The sequence below is a fragment of the Sinocyclocheilus rhinocerous genome, unplaced genomic scaffold (assembly GCF_001515625.1).
Source record: "Sinocyclocheilus rhinocerous isolate Xijiao unplaced genomic scaffold, SAMN03320098_v1.1 scaffold769, whole genome shotgun sequence".
NCBI lineage: Eukaryota > Metazoa > Chordata > Actinopteri > Cypriniformes > Cyprinidae > Sinocyclocheilus > Sinocyclocheilus rhinocerous.
The window spans coordinates 132,446-154,404 of record NW_015636562.1 but is presented as its reverse complement, the minus strand read 5'-3'; the positions used below and the strand labels follow the sequence as shown (position 1 = coordinate 154,404).

At 35.9% G+C, this 21,959-nt stretch overlaps 1 protein-coding gene across 2 annotated transcripts in view; it reads right to left on the bottom strand.

The window, feature by feature from the left end:
- Positions 1–6,451: 6,451 nt before the first annotated feature.
- Positions 6,452–21,959, bottom strand: part of LOC107747938 (TIAM Rac1 associated GEF 2) — a 27,505-nt gene continuing 11,997 nt past the window's right edge. For both annotated transcript variants that reach the window (XM_016562551.1, XM_016562552.1), the window contains exons 11-25: positions 21,485–21,563; positions 19,985–20,074; positions 19,657–19,887; positions 18,117–18,202; positions 11,992–12,180; positions 11,797–11,865; positions 11,561–11,686; positions 10,057–10,165; positions 9,762–9,941; positions 9,510–9,628; positions 9,293–9,401; positions 9,139–9,194; positions 8,326–8,416; positions 8,076–8,163; positions 6,452–7,249 (exon numbers count right to left, since the gene is read on the bottom strand). In XM_016562551.1, the coding sequence (XP_016418037.1) occupies positions 6,694–7,249; positions 8,076–8,163; positions 8,326–8,416; positions 9,139–9,194; positions 9,293–9,401; positions 9,510–9,628; positions 9,762–9,941; positions 10,057–10,165; positions 11,561–11,686; positions 11,797–11,865; positions 11,992–12,180; positions 18,117–18,202; positions 19,657–19,887; positions 19,985–20,074; positions 21,485–21,563 (2,178 nt within the window). In that variant the 3' untranslated portion in view covers positions 6,452–6,693. The remainder of the gene's footprint in view (positions 7,250–8,075; positions 8,164–8,325; positions 8,417–9,138; positions 9,195–9,292; positions 9,402–9,509; positions 9,629–9,761; positions 9,942–10,056; positions 10,166–11,560; positions 11,687–11,796; positions 11,866–11,991; positions 12,181–18,116; positions 18,203–19,656; positions 19,888–19,984; positions 20,075–21,484; positions 21,564–21,959) is intronic.

Below are 21,959 nucleotides of genomic sequence, written 5' to 3'. Positions count from 1 at the left end.
CAGAGGGTTCACCACAAGGTGCAAACAAGGCCAGATTAGACTTTGCCAAAAAACATCTAAAAAAGCCAGACCACTTCTGGAAAAGCATTCTTTGGACGGCTGAAATTAAGATCAGCCTGTGAAACATGGTGGAGCAGTGTGATGGCACGAGCATGCATGGTGTCCAGTGGCACTGGGTTACTGGTGTTTAGTGATGATGTGACAGAAGACAGAAGCAGCCGGAAGAATATACTGTCTGTCCAGATTCAGTCAAATGGAGCAAAGTTGGTTGGACAGCGCTTCATAGTACAGATGGACAATGACCCAAAACATACAGCAACCCAGGAGTTTTTGAAGGTAAAAAAGTGGAATATTCTGCAATGGCCAAGTCAATCTCCTGATTTCAACCCGATTGAGCATGCATTTCACTTGCTGAAGACAAAACTAAAGGCAGAAAGACCCACAAACAAACAACAACTGACGTCAGCTGCAGTAAAGGCCTGGCAAAGCATCACAAAGGAGGAAACCAGTCTCTGGTGATGTCCATGAGTTCCAGACATAAGGTCATGGAAAGTCATTGCCTGCAAAGTATTCTCAATAAAATATAAAAAATGAACATTTTTATTTATGATTATATTTATTTGTCCAATTACATTTGAGCCCCTGAAAATGGGGGGACTGTGTATAAAAATGGTTGTAATTCCTAAGCATTTTATGTTATATTTTTGTTCAACCCCTTGAATTAAAGCTTGAAGTCTGCACTTCAATTTCATCTTGATTGTTTCATTTTTAATTCTGTTCTAGTGGCATACAGAGCCAAAATTAGGAAAATTGTGTCAGTGTCCAAACATATGGACCTAACTGTATGTGGTTTAAGTGAATTTTTGTATATGGCTATGCTGTTGATAAGGTGTTTGGATTCGTTTTGGATTGCTTGATTTTTAGTGCAATGTTATGAGGTTGTTAATATGTTTTGCAGTTTTCAACATATCACTATGTGTTTGCTAAGATGTTCTTTTTTCACATTCCTAGGTGATTGCTTACTGGTCCAACTCTAAAGGTGAGACCATTACTAAAGGTGCAGTCACATTAGCAAAACTTCGGCAAAAGTTCGTAGGCAAAGCAGGTCCATTGTTCATTATCAATAGTTGGTGATTCATGAATCCCTTTTTATTCAGAGGTCACTTTCAAACTTGTTTGCAATACAAAGTCTTCTGCATATCCAAGGCTGCATACTTGATAATAAAAAAAAATACTGTGAAAAATTATTACAATTTTTACAAAATGTAATTTATTCCTAGCAACCATTATTCCAGTCTTCAGTGTCACATGATCATTCAGAAATCATTCTAATATGCTGATTTGCTGCTCAATAAACATTTCTTATTATTATTAATGTTATGTTACAAAATATTTATATTTTAAATAAATGCTGTTCTTTTGAACTGTCTATTCATCATAGGATCCTGAAAAAAATATAATTTAGCATATTAAACAGCAACAATTGGTTTCAACATTGATAATAATAAAAACCATTTTTTATAATTGAGCACTAATAATAATTAAGTACCACATCATCATATTAGAATGTTAGAATGATTTCTGAAGGATCCTATGACACTGAAGAAAGTAGTAATATCTACTAAAAAAATCCGCTCTGCCATTACAGGAATAAATTACATTTTAAAATGTATTTTAATAGATTTATTTTTAATTATATCACAATGTTGCTGTTTTTTTTTTTTGTACTTTTAATTAAAAAAAATAAGCCTTGATGAGCAAAAGAGACAAAGAGACTTTAGTCTTTAGGGTTGTGTTTTTTTTTCTTCATTCAGAAATCATTCTAATATGCTGATTTGCTGCTCAATAAACATTTCTTATTATTATTAATGTTGAAAGCAGTTTTTGCTGCTTAATATTTTTGTAGAAACCATGTTAGACTACGTTTCAAAAGTTGCTGTTTTTTTTTTTTGTACTTTTAATTAAAAAAAATAAGCCTTGATGAGCAAAAGAGACAAAGAGACTTTAGTCTTTAGGGTTGTGTTTTTTTTTCTTCAACGTGGAAAATTAGTTCAAATTTTAACAAACTTGAATCCAATGCGAAATTCCAGATTGCACAGTTTCCTATTGAGATGAGTACATTTTGCTTTTGATTCCACCTTATTATGCTCCTACAGTAAGTCCCTAAATTCAAGTCAGGCCCCTCCTTCAATTTAAGTTTTGTTTTTTGTATGTTTTATCCACCAGAAAAAAAAATCGTAAGTCTGATTGCTTAAAAGCAATGTTATTCAGCATTACTTCAACTAATATACTGTAAGATGTGTCCAATAAATTGCTGTATAATAAAGAAAGAAGGATAAAATTCAGTATCTCACTAACCTGTTTGTCTTGACCACTAAAGCCAGCATATGCCAACACACTTACACATGTGTAGTCAGCAAGAACACACACAAAGTGTGTGACGTCCAGGTAGTGGGCGAGAGGGGCGCCCTAAGCGTGACACGTCAGGCTGAGCTCAGCACATTCCACGAGCTCCGCGCAGGCGGTCATAGTGTCCAGCCTGACTGTTCCCACTCCTTTTCAAGACTGTGCCAAAGCCAGAGTCTGGATTAACACTTTCCTCGGATATCTCCGGTTCTGGATGCAATCTGTATCATGTCTTTGCTCCAGAAGGTCCAAAAACTGTGATCCAAACCAGTTGATTCGGAGAGCAATGAGGCTGGAATCGCATTGGCGGGCTCTGGTTTTGAGAGAGGAATACAGGCTCTAGGCAGTGCCGGGTCCGATTACTTCAACACTCTGTCAGTTGATTTCAGAGCAGACAGAGGGCAGGGAAAGCCCAGCTTTGGGATCTGTGTACTGCGAGATACAGCTCTCTCCACTTCCCACGCTTGTAAAGATCCGTCCCCAGAGTAGTGTTTGCTGCCTTCCTCTGGCTGCTTCTGTTGATAAGGATGGAGTCTCATTCACAGTTTATGTGCTGGAGAGGTGGGCCGTCTTTATGGTCCTCTACACAGGCGTTACTGTGGCAACAGGAGCTTGGGCTGCTTTGCCATTTCCCCAACATTTGTTTTCTTTTTGCTCTCCAAACATATATTCTATTCATGATTCTTAAAAGGCACATTTTGGCATTTCAGTTACTTATGTTAGATTTTAAAATGCATTTCAAAATCATCACGGAAAGAAAGGTTTATTCAGTGTTCCCGCAATTTTCTGGATTTAATTCAACTAACCGCTTAAGAGATTTCTATGTACACTTCTTTTAAATCAAATAAAAACACAAAATTATCAGTTTTCCTGAAAATTTCCAAATTTCCCCTTGCTATTGGTTGGCAAACAATTCCCAGCCCCAAACTCACACAATTTGTTGATCCAAAGTACAGTAGTTTTTAATAAAATTGACTTTTATGTTTTTACATTTAGACTTACAAAAGAGGAGCTTTAGCAGTTACAAAGCCAGCAATATCCATAGTGTATAATGCCAGGTTTATTTAGAAATCTACACATGGTTTACTTATGGTACGTATTAGTAATAATGACTTAGTCAAGTCGAATTTAATTTTATAGCGCTTTTTGCAATGCACATCATTTTAAAGAAGCTTTACAGAAACTCTTTCGTATGCTTGTGTCAATAATGCACTACTGCTTTACCATAGCGCAAGTTTAAAGGAACACTCCACTATTTTTGAAAATAGGCTCATTTTCCAACTCCCCTAGAGTTAAACAGTTGAGTTTTACCGTTTTCGAATCCATTCAGCCGATCTCCGGGTCTGGCGGTAGCACTTTTAGCTGTAGCTTAGCATAGATCATTGAATCGGATTAGACCATTAACATCTCGCTCAAAAATGACCAAAGTGTTTCGATATTTTTCCTATTGAAAACTTGACTCTTCTGTAGTTACATCGTGTACTAAGACCGACGGAAAATGAAAAGTTTCGATTTTCTAGGCCGATATGGCTAGGAACTATACTCTCATTCCGGTGTAATAATCAAGGAACTTTGCTGCCGTACCATGAGTGCAGTAGGCGCAATGATATTACGCAGCGTGAGCGACTCCATATAACATTGCAAACGGGTTGTGTTTCTTGTTTGACACTCATACACAGTCAGCAGAAATAAAGGTTTTGCATCAAAACAAATACAGAGTTCTGGCATGAAACTCTAGATGGCGCAGTCCGATAGGTCTAACTCAATCTGATCTAATGACATCATTATCACATGGCACAGCTGATTGGTTCTCTCCTGTATCGGTAGCCAATGAGCTCGCTGCTCAACATTCAAATATATGATTAGTGCTTGCAGTAGCAGTTGCAGCTTGCTTCAGAAACCCTCTACCTTCCCCAGCTCCACCTGTATAGATCTGCTACAAGGTGATTCATGTATGCTATATGGGGGTTATTTCATGTTATATTTGCAGCAGCAATATTTCTTACATGCTCACAGCAGCATGTTGTGGATGTATTGGCAGTAGCAAGTCTCGGTACTTGCTCTGCAGCAGCAGCGTAGCAGATCTATTCCGCCAAGACCAAATACATTAACACTGTCATGTACATTACCATGCCAATCCCTCCGAGAGTTGTCATGACAGAACTGCATTTCATGTACGCAGAACCAAAGATTAAAACCTTCACTTACCTAAAACTTTACCATATTCCTCAGCTGCCTGGCAAGCACTGGCACAGCTTCTAGGAATGTAAATTAAGTTCTTTTTTGTACAGAACAACCCCCCCCCATCCCCCCATCTCTTTTCAATCTAAGAGACAAAGAAATGTGCAACGAAAGCCCACGTACACAATGAACATCGCCCACAAAAATCCTCAACAAAGAAATCTAGAGAAAAAGGCTTGTAATTACGACTCAGCTGAGCATAATTTTTTTCTATTTTATTTCGGTCTCTCTACCTAGTACTTTTAAAATAAGGTTGGTGTATCGAGTGCCAGTCAGAAAGAAAAAGCAACTGAAAGAATAATCTCTAAACCTTTCCAAAGACATTGCAGTATACAGGGTGATCATAAAAAAATAAATAAATTCAACTCCACATAACTGCATATTAAAAGTATGTTTTGATTGGTTGCAAATGTGTTGTCACAGCATTTTTGCTTTCATTTATTGACAGAAAAGGTAGTTTGGTTGAATATGGTTTATGATGTAGGAGATCAATATTTGCAAGATTTTAATGATATCAATACATATTATAGAACACAGTCTTTATTAAATATTAAAACAAAATCATTTTCACAAAGTATGTTTAGTTAAGTCATACAGTATATTTTTACAAATAAATTACAATAACCATAACTGAAAACAGAGCATATCAACATTCATATCTTAACAGTAACAACAGTATTTTCAAGCTTAAACTACAAAGAAATCTTAAGTTTTTAACTTAAGGAATGTAAAACATGCCTTTGAATAATAATTATATTAAAAAAAAAACCACACACATTACAAATGTGCACACAACAATTTTGTAAGAAACATATACAAGCATAATTTAGACAAAATATTTTATATTCAGTCTTCAGGTTTATCAAAACTTGCCCAGCTCATTGAAATCAAGCTATTTCAGTCTTGAACTGATAAAAGCCTTTGTCAAACAAGCAAATACAAATGTAAAGCTACAGTATTCACGTACAGTGAAACAGTCTTTGCTCGTGTATTAATAATACATGTGTCAGCTCATATGGAATGCTCTGGATAAGTAAACTGTGCTCTGAATTTAAGGAAGGATCATCCATTTGTTCATCCACATAGCGGCTCTGTCCCAAACCCTAGTGAGCTGACTACCCAGATGAAACTCTCATAAGGGACTGTTTTGGGACACTCTTCTCAGTTGCACAAAAAACAGAGGTTCTCAGCCTTTTTTACTCCAAGGCCCCAATTGTCCACAACAATAGGTTTCCTTTTGTACATCTGCTGTCATGAAAGTTTTGTTTTCAAAACTTTTTTTTTTTCAGTTTACAGAAACTGTCAGTGTCCAGAGATTAAATTAACTACAATAATTATGATTAAATAAGATTCAGAATTCCAAAAGTTATATGATCTGAATGTTCTTCAAGGATCTAATTTTAACCAATCAATTTACTGAATTTTTTGGATTTATTTATTTTGGATTTATCACTGTTTAAGTATTTAATTTAATTTTATCCTTATTATTTTAATTTCCATGAATTTTCCAGGTCTATAAATCTATTTTTTATACTTTATATATTTTAAAAATATTTTAAATAAATTTCCTCATGTATCCAAGTTTTCTAAGACTATAAGGACCCTGGTTAAATTAAACCTTTATTATATACTACCGGTCAAAAGTTTGGAATAATTAAGATTTTTTTTAATGTTAAAAAAATTAATGATTAATTAAATGTTTTTATTTTTTGATCAAATAAGAATGAGACTTTTTTTTTTTTTCAAAAACATTACAAATCTTAATTATTTTAAACTTCTCAGTATTCAGTGTCAATTTCTTTTAAACTCTGCCATCATGGATAATTTCTGATAGGAATACATATGATACTGCTTTAGAACTTGAGCAAAGATGCCTTAGAAGGCAAAATAATTATAATGCCTTTTATGCTTTAAAATGGCATCCAGTTAGGCAGCTCACTAGATTTTGTGACAGAGCTGATATAAAACTGGCTGTGTAAAAGCTCTTCATATCAAGGCACAATAATCATGTTTTAGTACATTTAATATTTATAGCACCAGCTTCCTCTACAGGGTGGGGATGGCAGCTTTTTGGATGCCCATGACCGTGTCGTAAAAACAATCCTCATTAACTACCGGTCCAAAACTCTGCACGCTGTAGTCCCTGGCCAGCAGGGTGTTGAGGTCTAGACCTGGAGTGTCGTCCAGCAGAGTCACCTGACTGCCCTGAAGGCTGCTGGTACTGCTCTTGCTCATTCCTTGTGGCTCCTCTACGAAGTTCAGTCTCTGGAGTTGAGCTTCCAAGGCGCTGGTCAGCGAGCACAATGTGGATCTCTTGCTCAGAGTAGAGCTCTGGCCTCTGGAGGGCCTGAGGGGAGGTTCGGAGTGAGCGTATCCGTCAAGCAGTCTGCCCTCATCGGAGTCTGACGTTTTAGGCCCGTCAGACTGTGGCGGCAGCCGCTGCCAGGAGTTTGTTCTAAGCGCTCCTAGGTGGCTTCTCCTGGGGAAGGTGAAGTTAGAATTTAGATCTTTAAATCGTCGCTCGACAGGAGCCGTCCGCTTGGCGTTTTCTCTCAGAAGAGTGCGGATTGCCCTCACCGCATTAGCCTTGTTCTCCAGGTTACTGCACACAAAAAGAGATGCAAGAACATTTAAAAATGGCATTTAAAAGCTTAAAATAATGCAAATAATGGTTCTTGCAGATGTTAAATAAAAGGCTCACTTTCAAAGACACTTTTAATGAGCGCACTTTTTTTGACTTTCAATTAGTGCTATCAAAATGTGCGCATTAACGCAGGCGATTGATTTTTCCAGTTTAACGGTGTTAAACTTCACCTCAACGCCAGACACGAGTCAAATGAGCGCGGAAAGGGTACTGGTGACGAGGACCTTTAGTATAACATAAATTAACTGCGGTCAGATGAGATGATGTCAGGTCGTATGTCAGTAAAAATGAATTTTCCTGTCCTGTCAGCTGTTATACTGTGCTCGTCGCGCGTGCTCTTCAATTGCACGCAGTAGCCTGTATCATTTCATATTAAAGCGGGAATGAAACTATGAGCATGCGTGTCAGATCTGCGTCACGTTGAGCAGCGGCAGCTCTTAAAATAATAGCAGTCAAATAACCTAATAACCCAGCTGCTGTGATGTCTGTAAATCAAAGAACAAAACAAAAAAAGAGGAAATCAATAACTTTTGTAGCTTTAAGGATTCATCTATATTTAATTTAGAATTTAGTGTTTGATAGCTTTATTCGTTTTCTGATTATTTCCTACTTGCTGAAGGGCATAGGTAAATATGACATTTATTATAATGGGTTTATGTGAAGATTGTTTTAAGATTGTTGTTTTCACTTAATTTAGAAGTTATTTTTTAAAGTCTAATAAATGTTAAAATTGATAGCTCTCAATTATACTGTAATGTTGAATGGCTGGTACTTTCAATATTACCTGCTGCAAAGCTGAAAGGACATTTCTGGTCGTCCCTCCACTTCAGACTTGGTGTGAACAACTTCCCAAACACAAGGGTTTTCTGACCCTGAAAGAGGCAAGAGTAGAGAGTTTAAGCAAGTTATGGACTAGATTTTAATTTTTTGAATACCATATTTCTCTTGGTCAGTTTAAAACCAAGCTCTTGTTTAATCCATGTCAAACTCATGTTCATCTCTTAGTTTATACAGGAAGGTAGTGTCATACACACCTGATGAATTTCCAGGTCGGACCTGAAGGGATGAAACAGGAATGAGCCAGCGGAATTTAAAAGGATCCAGATCCCCGGGCCGTGAAGACGTCTAGTCAGAAAAACATACAAATGTCTGTTAGCTGTCAGTATAAAACTTATGAACAGCTACCAAAACATAGCTGTTAATTTAATGTTACTTAAAAAACACTATTAATCATGACCTCAAACCTCTATGTAAATTCTGTAATTTATGCATGAAGTCTATCAAAAGAAAACAAATAATATATTTGTTTGTATATATAACAATACTGTATATAATATATTCATGCATGCCCTCTGTTCAAAGACATTTACATTGTTACAAAAAAGATCATGATTTCCACAAACATTATTAGGATTATGTGACACTGAATACTGGAGTAATGATGGTGAAAATGCAGCTTTGTGTCACAGGAATAAATTATGTTTTAAAATATATTAATATAGAAAACAGTTATTTTAAATTGTAATAATATTTTACAATATTGCTGTTTTTATCAGATAAATTAAGCCTTGGTGAGCATAAACAGACATCTTACAGACTCCAAAAGTTTGGGCAGTAGTGTATATTTTGATTTCTAAATTGTTTTTTGTCTATTTTGTCAATGAATATACCCATCTAATAATGTAATGTCTGTTCATGTAATGTTCTTAAATTAGGGGACTTCTTTCTGCAAATACTGATGCACATTAATAATTCAATTAATCATTTGGCATGGAAAGTAAATATATATTTTTTATCAACTGACAGACCTGATAAAAATACACCATGTGCTACATTCCACAACTCACCATTCTTTTCTTTAACTTGCTTTCCCGATACACCAAAATGAGTGCTCTCTTGAAGACTGGAGGAATAAAAACACTGACTCTTTAATATTATCCATATACTGCACAGCATAAACTGCACGCTTTTTAAAGTTACAGTAAATCAGATCAGACTTACGGAAGAGGGTGAGTTCAGGGTCTTTTCTCATGCGGCCCAAAGAGGGCAGAGGGTTTTGCCAGAGTGCTGAACTGTGAATAATGAACTCTCCCATGGAGATCTCAGTAACCTGAGACGCACAACACACAGGCTTGATATTGAAATCATAAAGGGAAAATATACTGCATATAATACGATCCTTGTATGCTTTTAAAAGTAAATCTAGAATAGTATGCACCTCCTTCTCAGGGCCGCTCTGCTCTGCCACTAATTGGTCGAACACTGTGCCGTAGTCCTCGTAGATCTTCTGCATCTCATTTATGTGACTGGCCACCTTCTCCATAGCCTTTAATGCCTCTGTACCAGAAAGGAGACCATTTATGTCAACTGTCCCTCTGAATTCATATTGAATCACTAATGGATTAAAGGCTGACTGAATTGAAAAGAAAAGTAAATGATGACAGATTTTTCATTTAGAATGGTCCCCCACCTGTGAGGTGGCTGTGCTCGTCGCTCTCGGGGTCGGTGAGAGACACCAGCTCCCTCAGCAGCAGCGGGTACTTCAGAACCCTCTGCACGGGTTTAATGAGGTATGACTCCAGGGTGGACGAGTGCTGTTTGGTGGGGTTCCTCGCCTCCAGGAACTCTTTGAACGCCCGGTCTGTTTTTGCTGCCATCAGACAAACCAAAGAATGATATAAACCAGGCTCATCGTCTTTCAGCTCAAAATGCCAGTTAAAATATGCCATGAGACTTGTCAGATGAGGCTTATGTTTATGTTTTACCTCTTTCCAGCACTTTCTGCACTTTAATATGATTGGCACAGAAGCCGCTGTAAAGCTTGAAGTGATCTGCATAGTATAAGAACGATCCGCCCAGGGAGAAGAGGAGCTTCTGGATGTGAGATTGAAAGAGAAAGACTCAGAATGTGCCTCAAACTGAAAAACACATCATTTATCAAATGTAAAACAAATTCGCAGTCTAATTCAAGCATGATGTCTCTACAGTGGACAGATTTTGTGATGTTATATCCAAGAAACCATGAGTGAAAACCTTTGTCTCAGTGTTAAGTAGTTTTTATATACAATTACAGTCAGTTTTTTAAAGCGGTCATATGATGTTGCTAAAAAGAACAGTATTTTGTGTATTTGGTGTAATGAAATGTGTTTATGCGGTTTAAGGTTCAAAAAACACATTATTTTCCACATACTGTACATTATTGTTTCTCCTCTATGCCCCGCCTTTCTGAAACGCGTCGATTTTTACAAAGCTCATCGGTCTGAAAAGCGAGGTGTGCTCTGATTGGCCAGCTATCCAGTGCGTTGTGATTGGCCGAATACCTCAAGCGTGTGACGGAAATGTTACGCCCCTTACCATACTGTGATGCCGTGTCCGGCCGGAGCGACGAGACAAAAAACATTAAAAACCCATTATAAACGAGTCATTTGTTGCATCCAGGTAACACTCCAAAGAGAAAGGAAAAATTTAAATTGCATCATATGACCCCTTTAAAAATATTTTTAAACTAATTTTATTTATTTATTTTAAAATTATTTCAGTTAGTTCAAACATTTCAAAATATCAAAACTTTTATTTTAAGTTCTTAAATTCTTCACCAAATATTTCTATTTATATATTTAGATTTTATTTAGTTTTATTTATTATTACTTTATTTATAAAATGTTTTTAATAGTTTTAGGTAACAATAACAAAAACTGAACACTGCTTTGACTCGACCCTTACCCATAATTCTATACAATTTGATGTCATTGTTTTTAATGTATAATAATTAGTGCTGTCAAACGATTAATCGCGATTAATCACATCCAAAATAAAAGTTTTTGTTTATATATGTGTGTTTTGTAATATATGTGTGTGCACTGTGTAAATTTATTATGTATATATAAATACACACATACAGTATATATTTTGAAAATATTTACATGTATATATTTATATAATTTATAATATATAAATATATTTAATATAGAAATATAACATACTTTTCTTAAATATATACATGCATGTGTGTGTATTTATGTATACATAATAAATATAAATAGTACACACATATATTATGTAAACAAAAACTTTTATTGGATGTGATTAATGGCGATTAATCGATTGACAGCACTAATAATAATAAAAAATGCAAAAAGGTTGACAAAGTACTTCTGGAATATCTAATTCTGTCTTTTATTACAGGTGATCCAGGCTAGGTATTGAATATTTAATGCATCAGAGGGTTAATCATACACATCTATAATTTCACCACCACCATAATTTTACCTTGAGTTTCTCTGGAGTCTCTAGTGCATGGTACTCCGGTGAGGAAGTTGTCCTCTCCTCTAGGGTTTGTAGGAAAACCCTTTGGAAGTCCAGCATCTCTGGCAGGCTGCCGAACAGAGACTCCATCTACAGGAAAAGGAAAACTACAATTATGGACATGATGCGCAAAAATGAGCTCAGGTCTGACTCAGACAATATGAGCTCCAAAAGACATAATTTCACACCACAAAACGTACCTCATCATGACTGAGGAAGGTTTCTCTTTGTAATGGCTTCAGATAGATCTCAAACAGAGATCCAAGGTCCTAAACAATGGGACACAAGTGAAATGACAGTGTAAATATAATAAAGAAGAAGGCATTATGCATTAATTCATGTCTCCATGCAAACAATGAACACATATTTTAAATACCACAGTTGTGGTTTTGTACCTTGACATAAGATTTCTCCGTTTCCACCAGCTCTTGAATGACCATGCGCAGGCGCTCTGTGACGGACATGTGACGAGGAGAGGATCTGGCAAGGGCATTTTCAGTGGAGTAAGGGTTCCTGTGGCCCTCCGGCACGAGAATGGAGCCTTCAGGGAACGTCTGGTAGAGATTACACACCGTCTCTGGGTCCTACAACGTAAATGAAAGCAGAAGATCAATGTCTTGTAGTTCTCTGTTTTTCTGCAGGGATGACACATTTTTGTATAGTGCAACAGGTTCCCTCGACAAAAAGCCAATAGGATTTTTCCACCGCCTTTAGGATTACTGCAGAAAATAAGCTCAGTGACCAACAAAAGCTTATGATTCTTAAACATCAAGATAATCTTTGCAAATGAACACAACTTTTATCAATGCTATAAACGAACTACAACATAGTTGCATGACTTAAATGTCACTGTCATTTAGCTTCCCACAACTGTTTCTGTCTTAATTTAAAGGGGTCCTATTATGCTTTTTACATTTCGTATTTCAGAAGGCGGGCCTTTATTTGATACAGGAACTATTCGAGCCGTTCATGCCAGACTGGGGAGAGAGGTGTTGTAATAATGTAAAATATGTGAAAAAATAATGTGTTTTTCGAACAACCTAGTATGAGAGCCTGTTCTACACCCCCAAAACAAAATCAGGACTTTGTAAGAGCATAATAGGACCCCTTTAAAATCTACAAGTTGGAAAGTTTCATTCACAAAACCCACCGACTTTATACCAAACCAAAAGTTCTTACTCATTACCAGGTTTTTTAGGACTCAGCACTCTATTGTCATTTAAAGTAAAGTGACAAGAACAGTTTTTTCCAACTAAAATATAATTTCAGTCAGTTTTGAAGACAGCTGCTACTGAAGAAAAAAAAAAACAAGTGCAGAAACAGCCAAGAAACGAATTTATTAGTGACACTGCCATTCATCAGTAATATTTTGGTTTGAAAAGAATAGAAAAAAATTCCTAAACTTAAAAATGAACAATCTTTCATTGTTTATACTTTAACCTTAAAGTAGTTTTTCACTGAAAATCATTCAATCTGCACCTTACAAATCTCATTCTAAAAATGGTGAGATGTTACGTAAATGACATAAAATGACAAGCAACAAATCAAATTGAAATATACTAAAGTGAGAATCAGATTTGAGAGCTATGGCAAAAGGGAATATTATCAGCAAATAATTACACTTTCAGTCTATTCCTCATAAACCTGTAGTATGACAGTGCACAAGCCTTATAGACTATTTATTATAGTGCTTTAATGACATTTTTGGAGCTACACTGCCTCAGTCTCATGCAGTTTCGATGTATATATATATATTTATAGTATATGTGGATCCATGAATATACTAACAATGCTAGCCCCGCCTCCGCTCCAGGTTACATGTTTGTGACAGGAAACGGGGCAGTTTCAAACCAAGTTTTTGAGACTATCTTTGATACATCACATTTTAAGGAGAAAATGCTGTGCAAGGGTGTTGACTGATAAAGTAGCACATTGTTTGTCTTTAAGAATATTAAAAACACCAGATAGACAAGGAAATGTATCAAATGAATCAAACTCTGTTGGAATCATAGGGATTTCAACGCATTGCCTGTGCCTTTATGAATGCTGCTCTCACCCACATTCATTCACTGAATGCTGTATCAGTGACATGCTTCTTAATCAATGCAATCCAGCGCTGCTGGATAAAACAACCGAACCGTTAGAAACAGGCTCCGGCGGTGCCCGAGGGCAAGAAATGTTGACTCAAAAATGCAAACGCTCTCCTAAAGGCTTTATCTCCAGAGCGCATGTGGTGCGCTTTCACCGGGGCTGCATAAAAAACAGCATCACCGGTGAAAATTCAAGCCATTTGTCATCGTAATCTGTGCTGTCAGAGGGTAATAAAGTGCTGACAAACTGATAAATCCCTAGGGGCGGCTCTGCATAGCTGCTCTCAACACATAGAGAATGGAAGAAAAAAAAACCTACTATAAAACCCATATGAAATGATCATTCTTTTCAAAACTCCGTACAATCATAGTGTGTACAATCATAATGAAGTGCAATTGAGTGTTTGAAGGTCATAGATAAGTGTGCATTTCTGAAAAATCTCCTATTTTGACACACAATGCACAATCAAGTAAGATCATTTCAATGTCCACAGTAATTATAGACCACTAGAACACAACAGCATGAGATAAAGCGGCCCAGAGACACTGAGTGCATCCAGTAGTTATATAACCATAGAGGTAACACTTTATCATAACTTGTAATAATTGCTCTGCATTCTAGAAGGTCATTTGAAGGACAGTGATTCAGGGCACGTAATAAACAATATTTAAATGAGGTAAGTGGGACTACTTTATTTCTTGCTGAAAATAAAATTTTAAAGATGACACTATTGTGTACAAAATAATTCCTTATAATCGTACACAACATGTCTTGCACCTCAGATTGTACATCGTAAAAACAACACACGTTTTAAATATGAAGTTAAATGTTTTTATTTAGACAGCTTCAATTAACTCTATTTCTGGCAGAAAGGATCAATAATATAAAAAGTAGCTTACATAATAATTATATACAATTTTATAAAACTGTTTGTTTATATATATAATAAATAATATGCTACATATTTTGCTACATAATCAATGTAAAATGTTTAATCAATGTAATTAGGCGAATATTCCAGGAATAAAACATTTTGTACTAAATATTAAATATTTAGATAAGTGTTATTTAAGTTATTATGTAAAGTCCTAGACTTAGACAAGTTATTAACAAGAAGATCATATGCATTCAGATATGAATGTATAACAAATTTCTGCCATTGGTCAGTAAAACTGAAAATGTACAATTAACTCAATTTCTGCCAGAAAGCATAAATAATATAAAAAGTAGTTTATATAATAATGATATAAATCCGCTTTATCTCATCATATTTCTCAAAAATAGTTAACAAGCACAGTGAAACATTTGTTTTCCCTCAATGCACAACCTAAATGGGCAAGTTATTGTTATTAAATATTACTATAAAAAAGTTAGACAAGTCTTATTTAAGTTTTATCAAATTAACATTATATAATGCATACCATTTAAATTGGATTATGATTATATCTGATGAAATTACACTTCTGATTATATACATCTGATGAAATATGATATATGATGAAAATATATTAATCCAATTTTCAAAGATCTGCCATTGGTCGGTAAAGCGGCTAGTCCTGCCCCAAATGCATGCAATCTACAAATGGCTTACTTACATTGACTCATGCTTTAAAGATCTTTTACATATTAATAAATGTTATAATAATGTATATGTATAATGTTATAAAGTGTTACCATAAATACACTAAACAATCACTATATAACCATAAAAAACAAAGCCTGAGAAATGATGGCAGTACCAGTGAGACGCACTCACAGCTCCCACACGCGCTCACGTCATCCAGCAGTCCCACCAACATCTCTTTGAGGGTCTGATGACAGCAGGAAGAGCGCACAGTATTCCTCTTCATCTCCTCCTGCACTGTTCTGTCCCACCAGCCGGCACATGACCTCTGACCTCTCCTCTGTATATGCTCTACACTACAGACACTGAAACACTCTGTCTACCGCAGGCACATGCTAATCTCTCTCTCTCTCTCTCCAGTGTCTGTAAGCCTGGATTAAGTCTAAATGAACACATGCTGAACTGTTACTGACCTCCCATAAAGCAGCAGTGAAAGCCAATCACACAATCTGTTCACTGAGATGCCATCCTACAGAAAACGTTTTTTAATTAACGAATAGCAAACGTCAAAGACAGAAACCTCAATCAACATTTCACCACAAGAGCTGTGTGATATAGTTAAAAAATATATCTTGAGATTTTATATGCTTTCAAAAATATATTATTTACTTTTGTTTTTAGTGTATTTGCCCTGAAATGCCCTGCAATGGTGATTGCGTCAATCAGATGAAATATAATTTTGACCAAACTAGACTGAAAATGTTTAATACAAGACATGTTTCCATAGTGTTTAAATGATATTTGTAAATATGATGTTAAATCAATTTTTTTTATGCCTCAAAAGAAATATGCGATCTCTTATGCTCATTAGACAAGTTATTAACAAGAAGATCATATGCATTCAGATATGAATGTATAACAAATTTCTGCCATTGGTCAGTAAAACTGAAAATGTACAATTAACTCAATTTCTGCCAGAAAGCATAAATAATATAAAAAGTAGTTTATATAATAATGATATAAATCCGCTTTATCTCATCATATTTCTCAAAAATAGTTAACAAGCACAGTGAAACATTTGTTTTCCCTCAATGCACAACCTAAATGGGCAAGTTATTGTTATTAAATATTACTATAAAAAAGTTAGACAAGTCTTATTTAAGTTTTATCAAATTAACATTATATAATGCATACCATTTAAATTGGATTATGATTATATCTGATGAAATTACACTTCTGATTATATACATCTGATGAAATATGATATATGATGAAAATATATTAATCCAATTTTCAAAGATCTGCCATTGGTCGGTAAAGCGGCTAGTCCTGCCCCAAATGCATGCAATCTACAAATGGCTTACTTACATTGACTCATGCTTTAAAGATCTTTTACATATTAATAAATGTTATAATAATGTATATGTATAATGTTATAAAGTGTTACCATAAATACACTAAACAATCACTATATAACCATAAAAAACAAAGCCTGAGAAATGATGGCAGTACCAGTGAGACGCACTCACAGCTCCCACACGCGCTCACGTCATCCAGCAGTCCCACCAACATCTCTTTGAGGGTCTGATGACAGCAGGAAGAGCGCACAGAATTCCTCTTCATCTCCTCCTGCACTGTTCTGTCCCACCAGCCGACACATGACCTCTGACCTCTCCTCTGTACATGCTCTACACTACAGACACTGAAACACTCTGTCTACTGCAGGCACATGCTAATCTCTCTCTCTCTCTCTCTCTCTCTCCAGTGTCTGTAAGCCTGGATTAAGTCTAAATGAACACATGCTGAACTGTTACTGACCTCCCATAAAGCAGCAGTGAAAGCCAATCACACAATCTGTTCACTGAGATGCCATCCTACAGAAAACGTTTTTTAATTAACGAATAGCAAACGTCAAAGACAGAAACCTCAATCAACATTTCACCACAAGAGCTGTGTGATATAGTTAAAAAATATATCTTGAGATTTTATATGCTTTCAAAAATATATTATTTACTTTTGTTTTTAGTGTATTTGCCCTGAAATGCCCTGCAATGGTGATTGCGTCAATCAGATGAAATATAATTTTGACCAAACTAGACTGAAAATGTTTAATACAAGACATGTTTCCATAGTGTTTAAATGATATTTGTAAATATGATGTTAAATCAATTTTTTTTATGCCTCAAAAGAAATATGCGATCTCTTATGCTCACCAAAGCTGCATTTATTTGATCCGAAATACAGCAATAACTGTAATATTGTTAAATATTTTTTACAATTTAAAATAACTCTTTTATTATTTTAATATATTGTAAAATGCAAGTCATTCCTAAAGAAAACGCTGAATTTTCAGCATCACACGATGCTTCAGAAATCATTGTAATATGCTGATTTAGTGATCAAGAAACATTTATTCTTATCAGTGATGAAAACATTATTTTTGGTTTTTGTATGTTTTTTGTGAAAATGGTGATACACTTTTTTCAGTATTCTTTGATGAATATAAAGTTCAGAATTTTGTAACCATGTGAAAGTTTTACTGTCACTTGTGGTCAATTTAATACATCCTTGGTAACTAAAAGTATTCATTAAAAAAACCAAAACAAATTGCTGACCCCAAACAAAAAATGTGTGTAAACCTGAATACTGAAAATCTAGATTTTTAATACATATTTACTATACTGCCTAGCCCTACATGCCATGCATTTTACATTTTAAACCTGCCAAAGCAATTAAAGTCAAATCTTATTGTTTGCAGCTGCCAAGTGTGCAGTAAGACTGTAGAATTCTGAGTCAGTCTCTCAACACAAGCAGCTCGCACCTCCTAAATCTCTGACAGCACAGCCGCTCATTCCCTCGGCTTACCTTTCCGCCCCGCTCGGCCTTATCGTTCAGCTCCTCCAAAGCAGGCGCCGCTGAGCCCTCGGGAAATTCCTGCTCCTGAGCTGGAGCTGAGGGAGAGAAAGAGGAGGAAAAGATGTTATTGAAAGAGTGGGCTGATTACTAAAGTAAGACGTGTTAAGTCACGGTGATAGAAAGTGAAATAAACACACTCGAGGCTCATTAGCTCTCTCTCCAGAAATGGCTCACCATAGGCCGACCCATGCGAGCATTTGACCTTTATTAACCGCCATTGATCTGATCTCACTAACTCTGCATGCAGGTTTACTTCAGCAGGCCTTACTGTATGTCTCTGATTCTACAAAGCTTGGCATTGCATCAAATGGGAAAGCCTAATATGTACTGGGTTTACAGTTAGAATAATGTTACAAAACCCTCTACAGGAAACACCGTCCTGTAGGGAATAACAGTCTTGTTGTCTGCGAAGGGCCCTGTGGTATAATAGTTTATGTCTGGGCATTTTGACAGCGTCATGCTGTGAAACAAGCTGTCCGTCGTTAGGTTCTCATCATAAAAACAGCAGCAGTCCTTTCATTGTTTGCAGTATGTCTAAAGAGCCAGGGGCCGCCTGCAGTCACAGTCATCCGTAACCTTCACTACTGCCCATTCAAACTGATGGGTAACCAAATACATTTTAAATGCTATTTACAAAATAAAATAAAATAGATTTTTTTGTTTTAAGTTGATTAATGTTGGTTAATGTTTACTGATGACTACTGTAGGTAAAAATGTGCTCAAACATTATTTTACATTAAAAAATGTAAACTGTGTAACTTTCATTCATTTAAAAAATAAATAAATAAATTTCTAAAAAGGGCACCGTATGAGCCAGGACCACTGGTGCCCCTTTAAAAAAAAATAGCCACATGACAGCCATGGAAATAGTATGCAGAAATATATACCCAGACCACCAATAAGAGTCAAACACAAAGTTTGTTGCCCTCTGCAGGTTATGAAGGGTTAATGCAGAAAAAGCAGGGCACATCCAATTTTATGTGCAAAGACATAATGGCAAAATATAATACTATTCAAAAGTTTGGGGTCAGTAAGTTTTATTTATTTGTTTGTATGTTTGTTTGTTTTTAAGAAATTAATACTTTTTTTCAGTATGAATGCATTCAATTGCTCAAAAGTTACAGTAAAGTTACGAAGGATTGTGCGACAATGAAGACTGGAGTAATGGCTGCTGAAAAATCAACTTTGCCATCACTGGTATATATTTCATTTTAAAATAGATCCAAATAGAAAACAGCTATTTTAAATTGCAATAATATTTCACAGTAATACTGTATTTTTAATCAAATAAATGCAGCCCTGATGACACTTCTTTCAAAAACATTTTAAAAAAAGTCTTTAAAAAATAATTAATGCTAATTTTTAACATGAATCTTTCATTTTAAATTCAGAAAAAAATTAAAAGAAAAAAAGAAAGTTAAAAAATCTTGTCTGACCCCAAACTTTTGAATGGTAGTGTTTATAGTAGAGCATTATAATGCTTTTCTACCTGTGGTCCACTGCTCCAGGTGAATGATGTTGGCCCGAGGAGGTTGGGGTTGATCAGGTTCACTGGGGTCACAGTCTGGCCAGACGGAGCTCTGCTCGTCTGTGCTGTTATCCTCGCGTCTGAGGACAAGATGGAGTTCTTGTTGGCTGAAGAAGCTCTGCATGAAGCCGAGGTCGAGAGAGGCCACACTCACGCCATTTAGAGTCAAGATCTCATCTCCAGCTTTCAGACCTACAAAAACAATACACATTATACAAATAAATCACAACGCATTCAATCAATCATAACAACATTTCAAATCGAAGCATAAGAAATATCGAACTGTCACCTTCAATAGACGCCAGGCCTTCAGGATTCACCTCACTCACATACACATGACTTCTCCTGGCACCATCCACATGACCTGTGACCGCAAAACCTGCAGAGAGCCGTAAAATTCAATCAATCATTGCCAGAATTCTTTCAACACTTAAGAAAAATTCTGTCAAAATTGACTTTTTTTTCTTCTTCTGCGGAACACAAAAGCAGATGTTCAGCAGGATGCCCAAGCTGCACTTTTCCATACAATGAAACTCAATGAGTCATCTTAGCACTGACAACTCAACTGTACTTTCTTTAAAGGGATAGTTCACCCGAAAATGAAAATTATGTCATTAATTACTCACCCTCATGTCGTTCCAAACCCGTAAGACCTTCGTTCATCTTCGGAACACAAAATATGATATTTTTGGTGAATTCCAAGAGCTCTCTGACCCTCCCATAGACAGCAATGATATTACCAACATCAAGGTCCAGAAACGTAGCAAGGACATCGTTAAAATAATTCATGTGACATCAGGGGTTCAATTGTAATTTTAGGAAGCTACGACAAAGACTATAGAATACCCAAGATGTGTCACTCGTTTTGTTTTGAATGGGGAAAAATGCAACGCTTAATATGGCCGCTCAATTGCAGGAAACCCCGCCTTCTGAGTAAAAGAGACAATCGCTAATCAGTAAAATATCACCGTTATTGAAAAAAATTATATCGCGATACATATTGATGTTGAATTATTGTCCAGCCCTACGTTTCAAAGATGGCCGCCGAGTGACATGACTTGCCTTAAAGGGACTTTGGCTACGAAAATATTTTTTGTGCACAAAGAAAACAAAAATAACGACTTTATTCAACAATTCGTCACCCTGTCACCATATCACGATGTATGCGCGTGCTTTGATCTGAACGTAAACAACGTATGCTGTTCTGTGTTAGCATAAGTAGTGATATGGCACCAGGATGACGAATTGTTGAATAAAGTAGTTATTTTTGTTTTCTTTGCACACAAAAAGTATTCTCGTAGCTTCCTAAAATTACGGTTGACATTAAAATTACACATGGACTGTTTTAACAATGTTCTTACTACGTTTCTGTGCCTTGACCATGGTAGGATCGTTGCTGTCTATGGAGGGTCAGAGAGCTCTCAGAATTTATCAAAAATATCCTTATTTGTGTTCTGAAGATGAACGAAAGTCTTACGGGTTTGGAACGACATGAGGGTGAGTAATTAATGACAGAATTAAAATTTTTGGGTGAACTATCCCTTTAAGTACATTTAAGTGTTCTTTTTTCATTAATATTACATGAAAGTACAGTTTTTAAAAATACACTGTATATATACTGTATGACAGAGAGCAGCTCGGATATTCTGTGCAACTTTGTTGTTCCTCTGAAAAACAGTTTCTGAACAATACAAGAGTGAGGAAATTATGTAAATGATGAGAGTGAATAAATATTCACTCATCAATGAACTATTTCTTTTCTTGCTGATCCTGCTGTACAGTAACTCACCAAAGTCTACGGTTGTGTCCGGTCGGGACATGTTTATGGTCAACACATTGACAGGCCAAACTTCCAGTTCATCATAGACCTGTTAAACAAGAGCAGAAGCATCATTATTGCTTTATGATAAAGCAAGGTTTTGTGAAATAAGTGTGTATAACAGAAAAAAAAACAGCTTAGACTGGTTTTGACATGCTTCCAATTAGGCCTGGGCGATAAAACGGTATCTATATTTATCGACGGTACACCTACTTCGATAACGATATAAAAAATGTTCGATATAGTGCACGATATAGGCACGTGCTCTGAGTGACGCAGACAGCACACACAAACACGAACACATGCTGAATTGAGTGCTGTGCCTGCCTGTGATGAGGAGATTGTGAATAAAAAAATGAATATTAGTCGAATTTAAAATAAACATTTGCATTTGAATGCAAAAATGGTACAATCGAATGTTAGGTGTGCGTCAGGGAGCGTCATC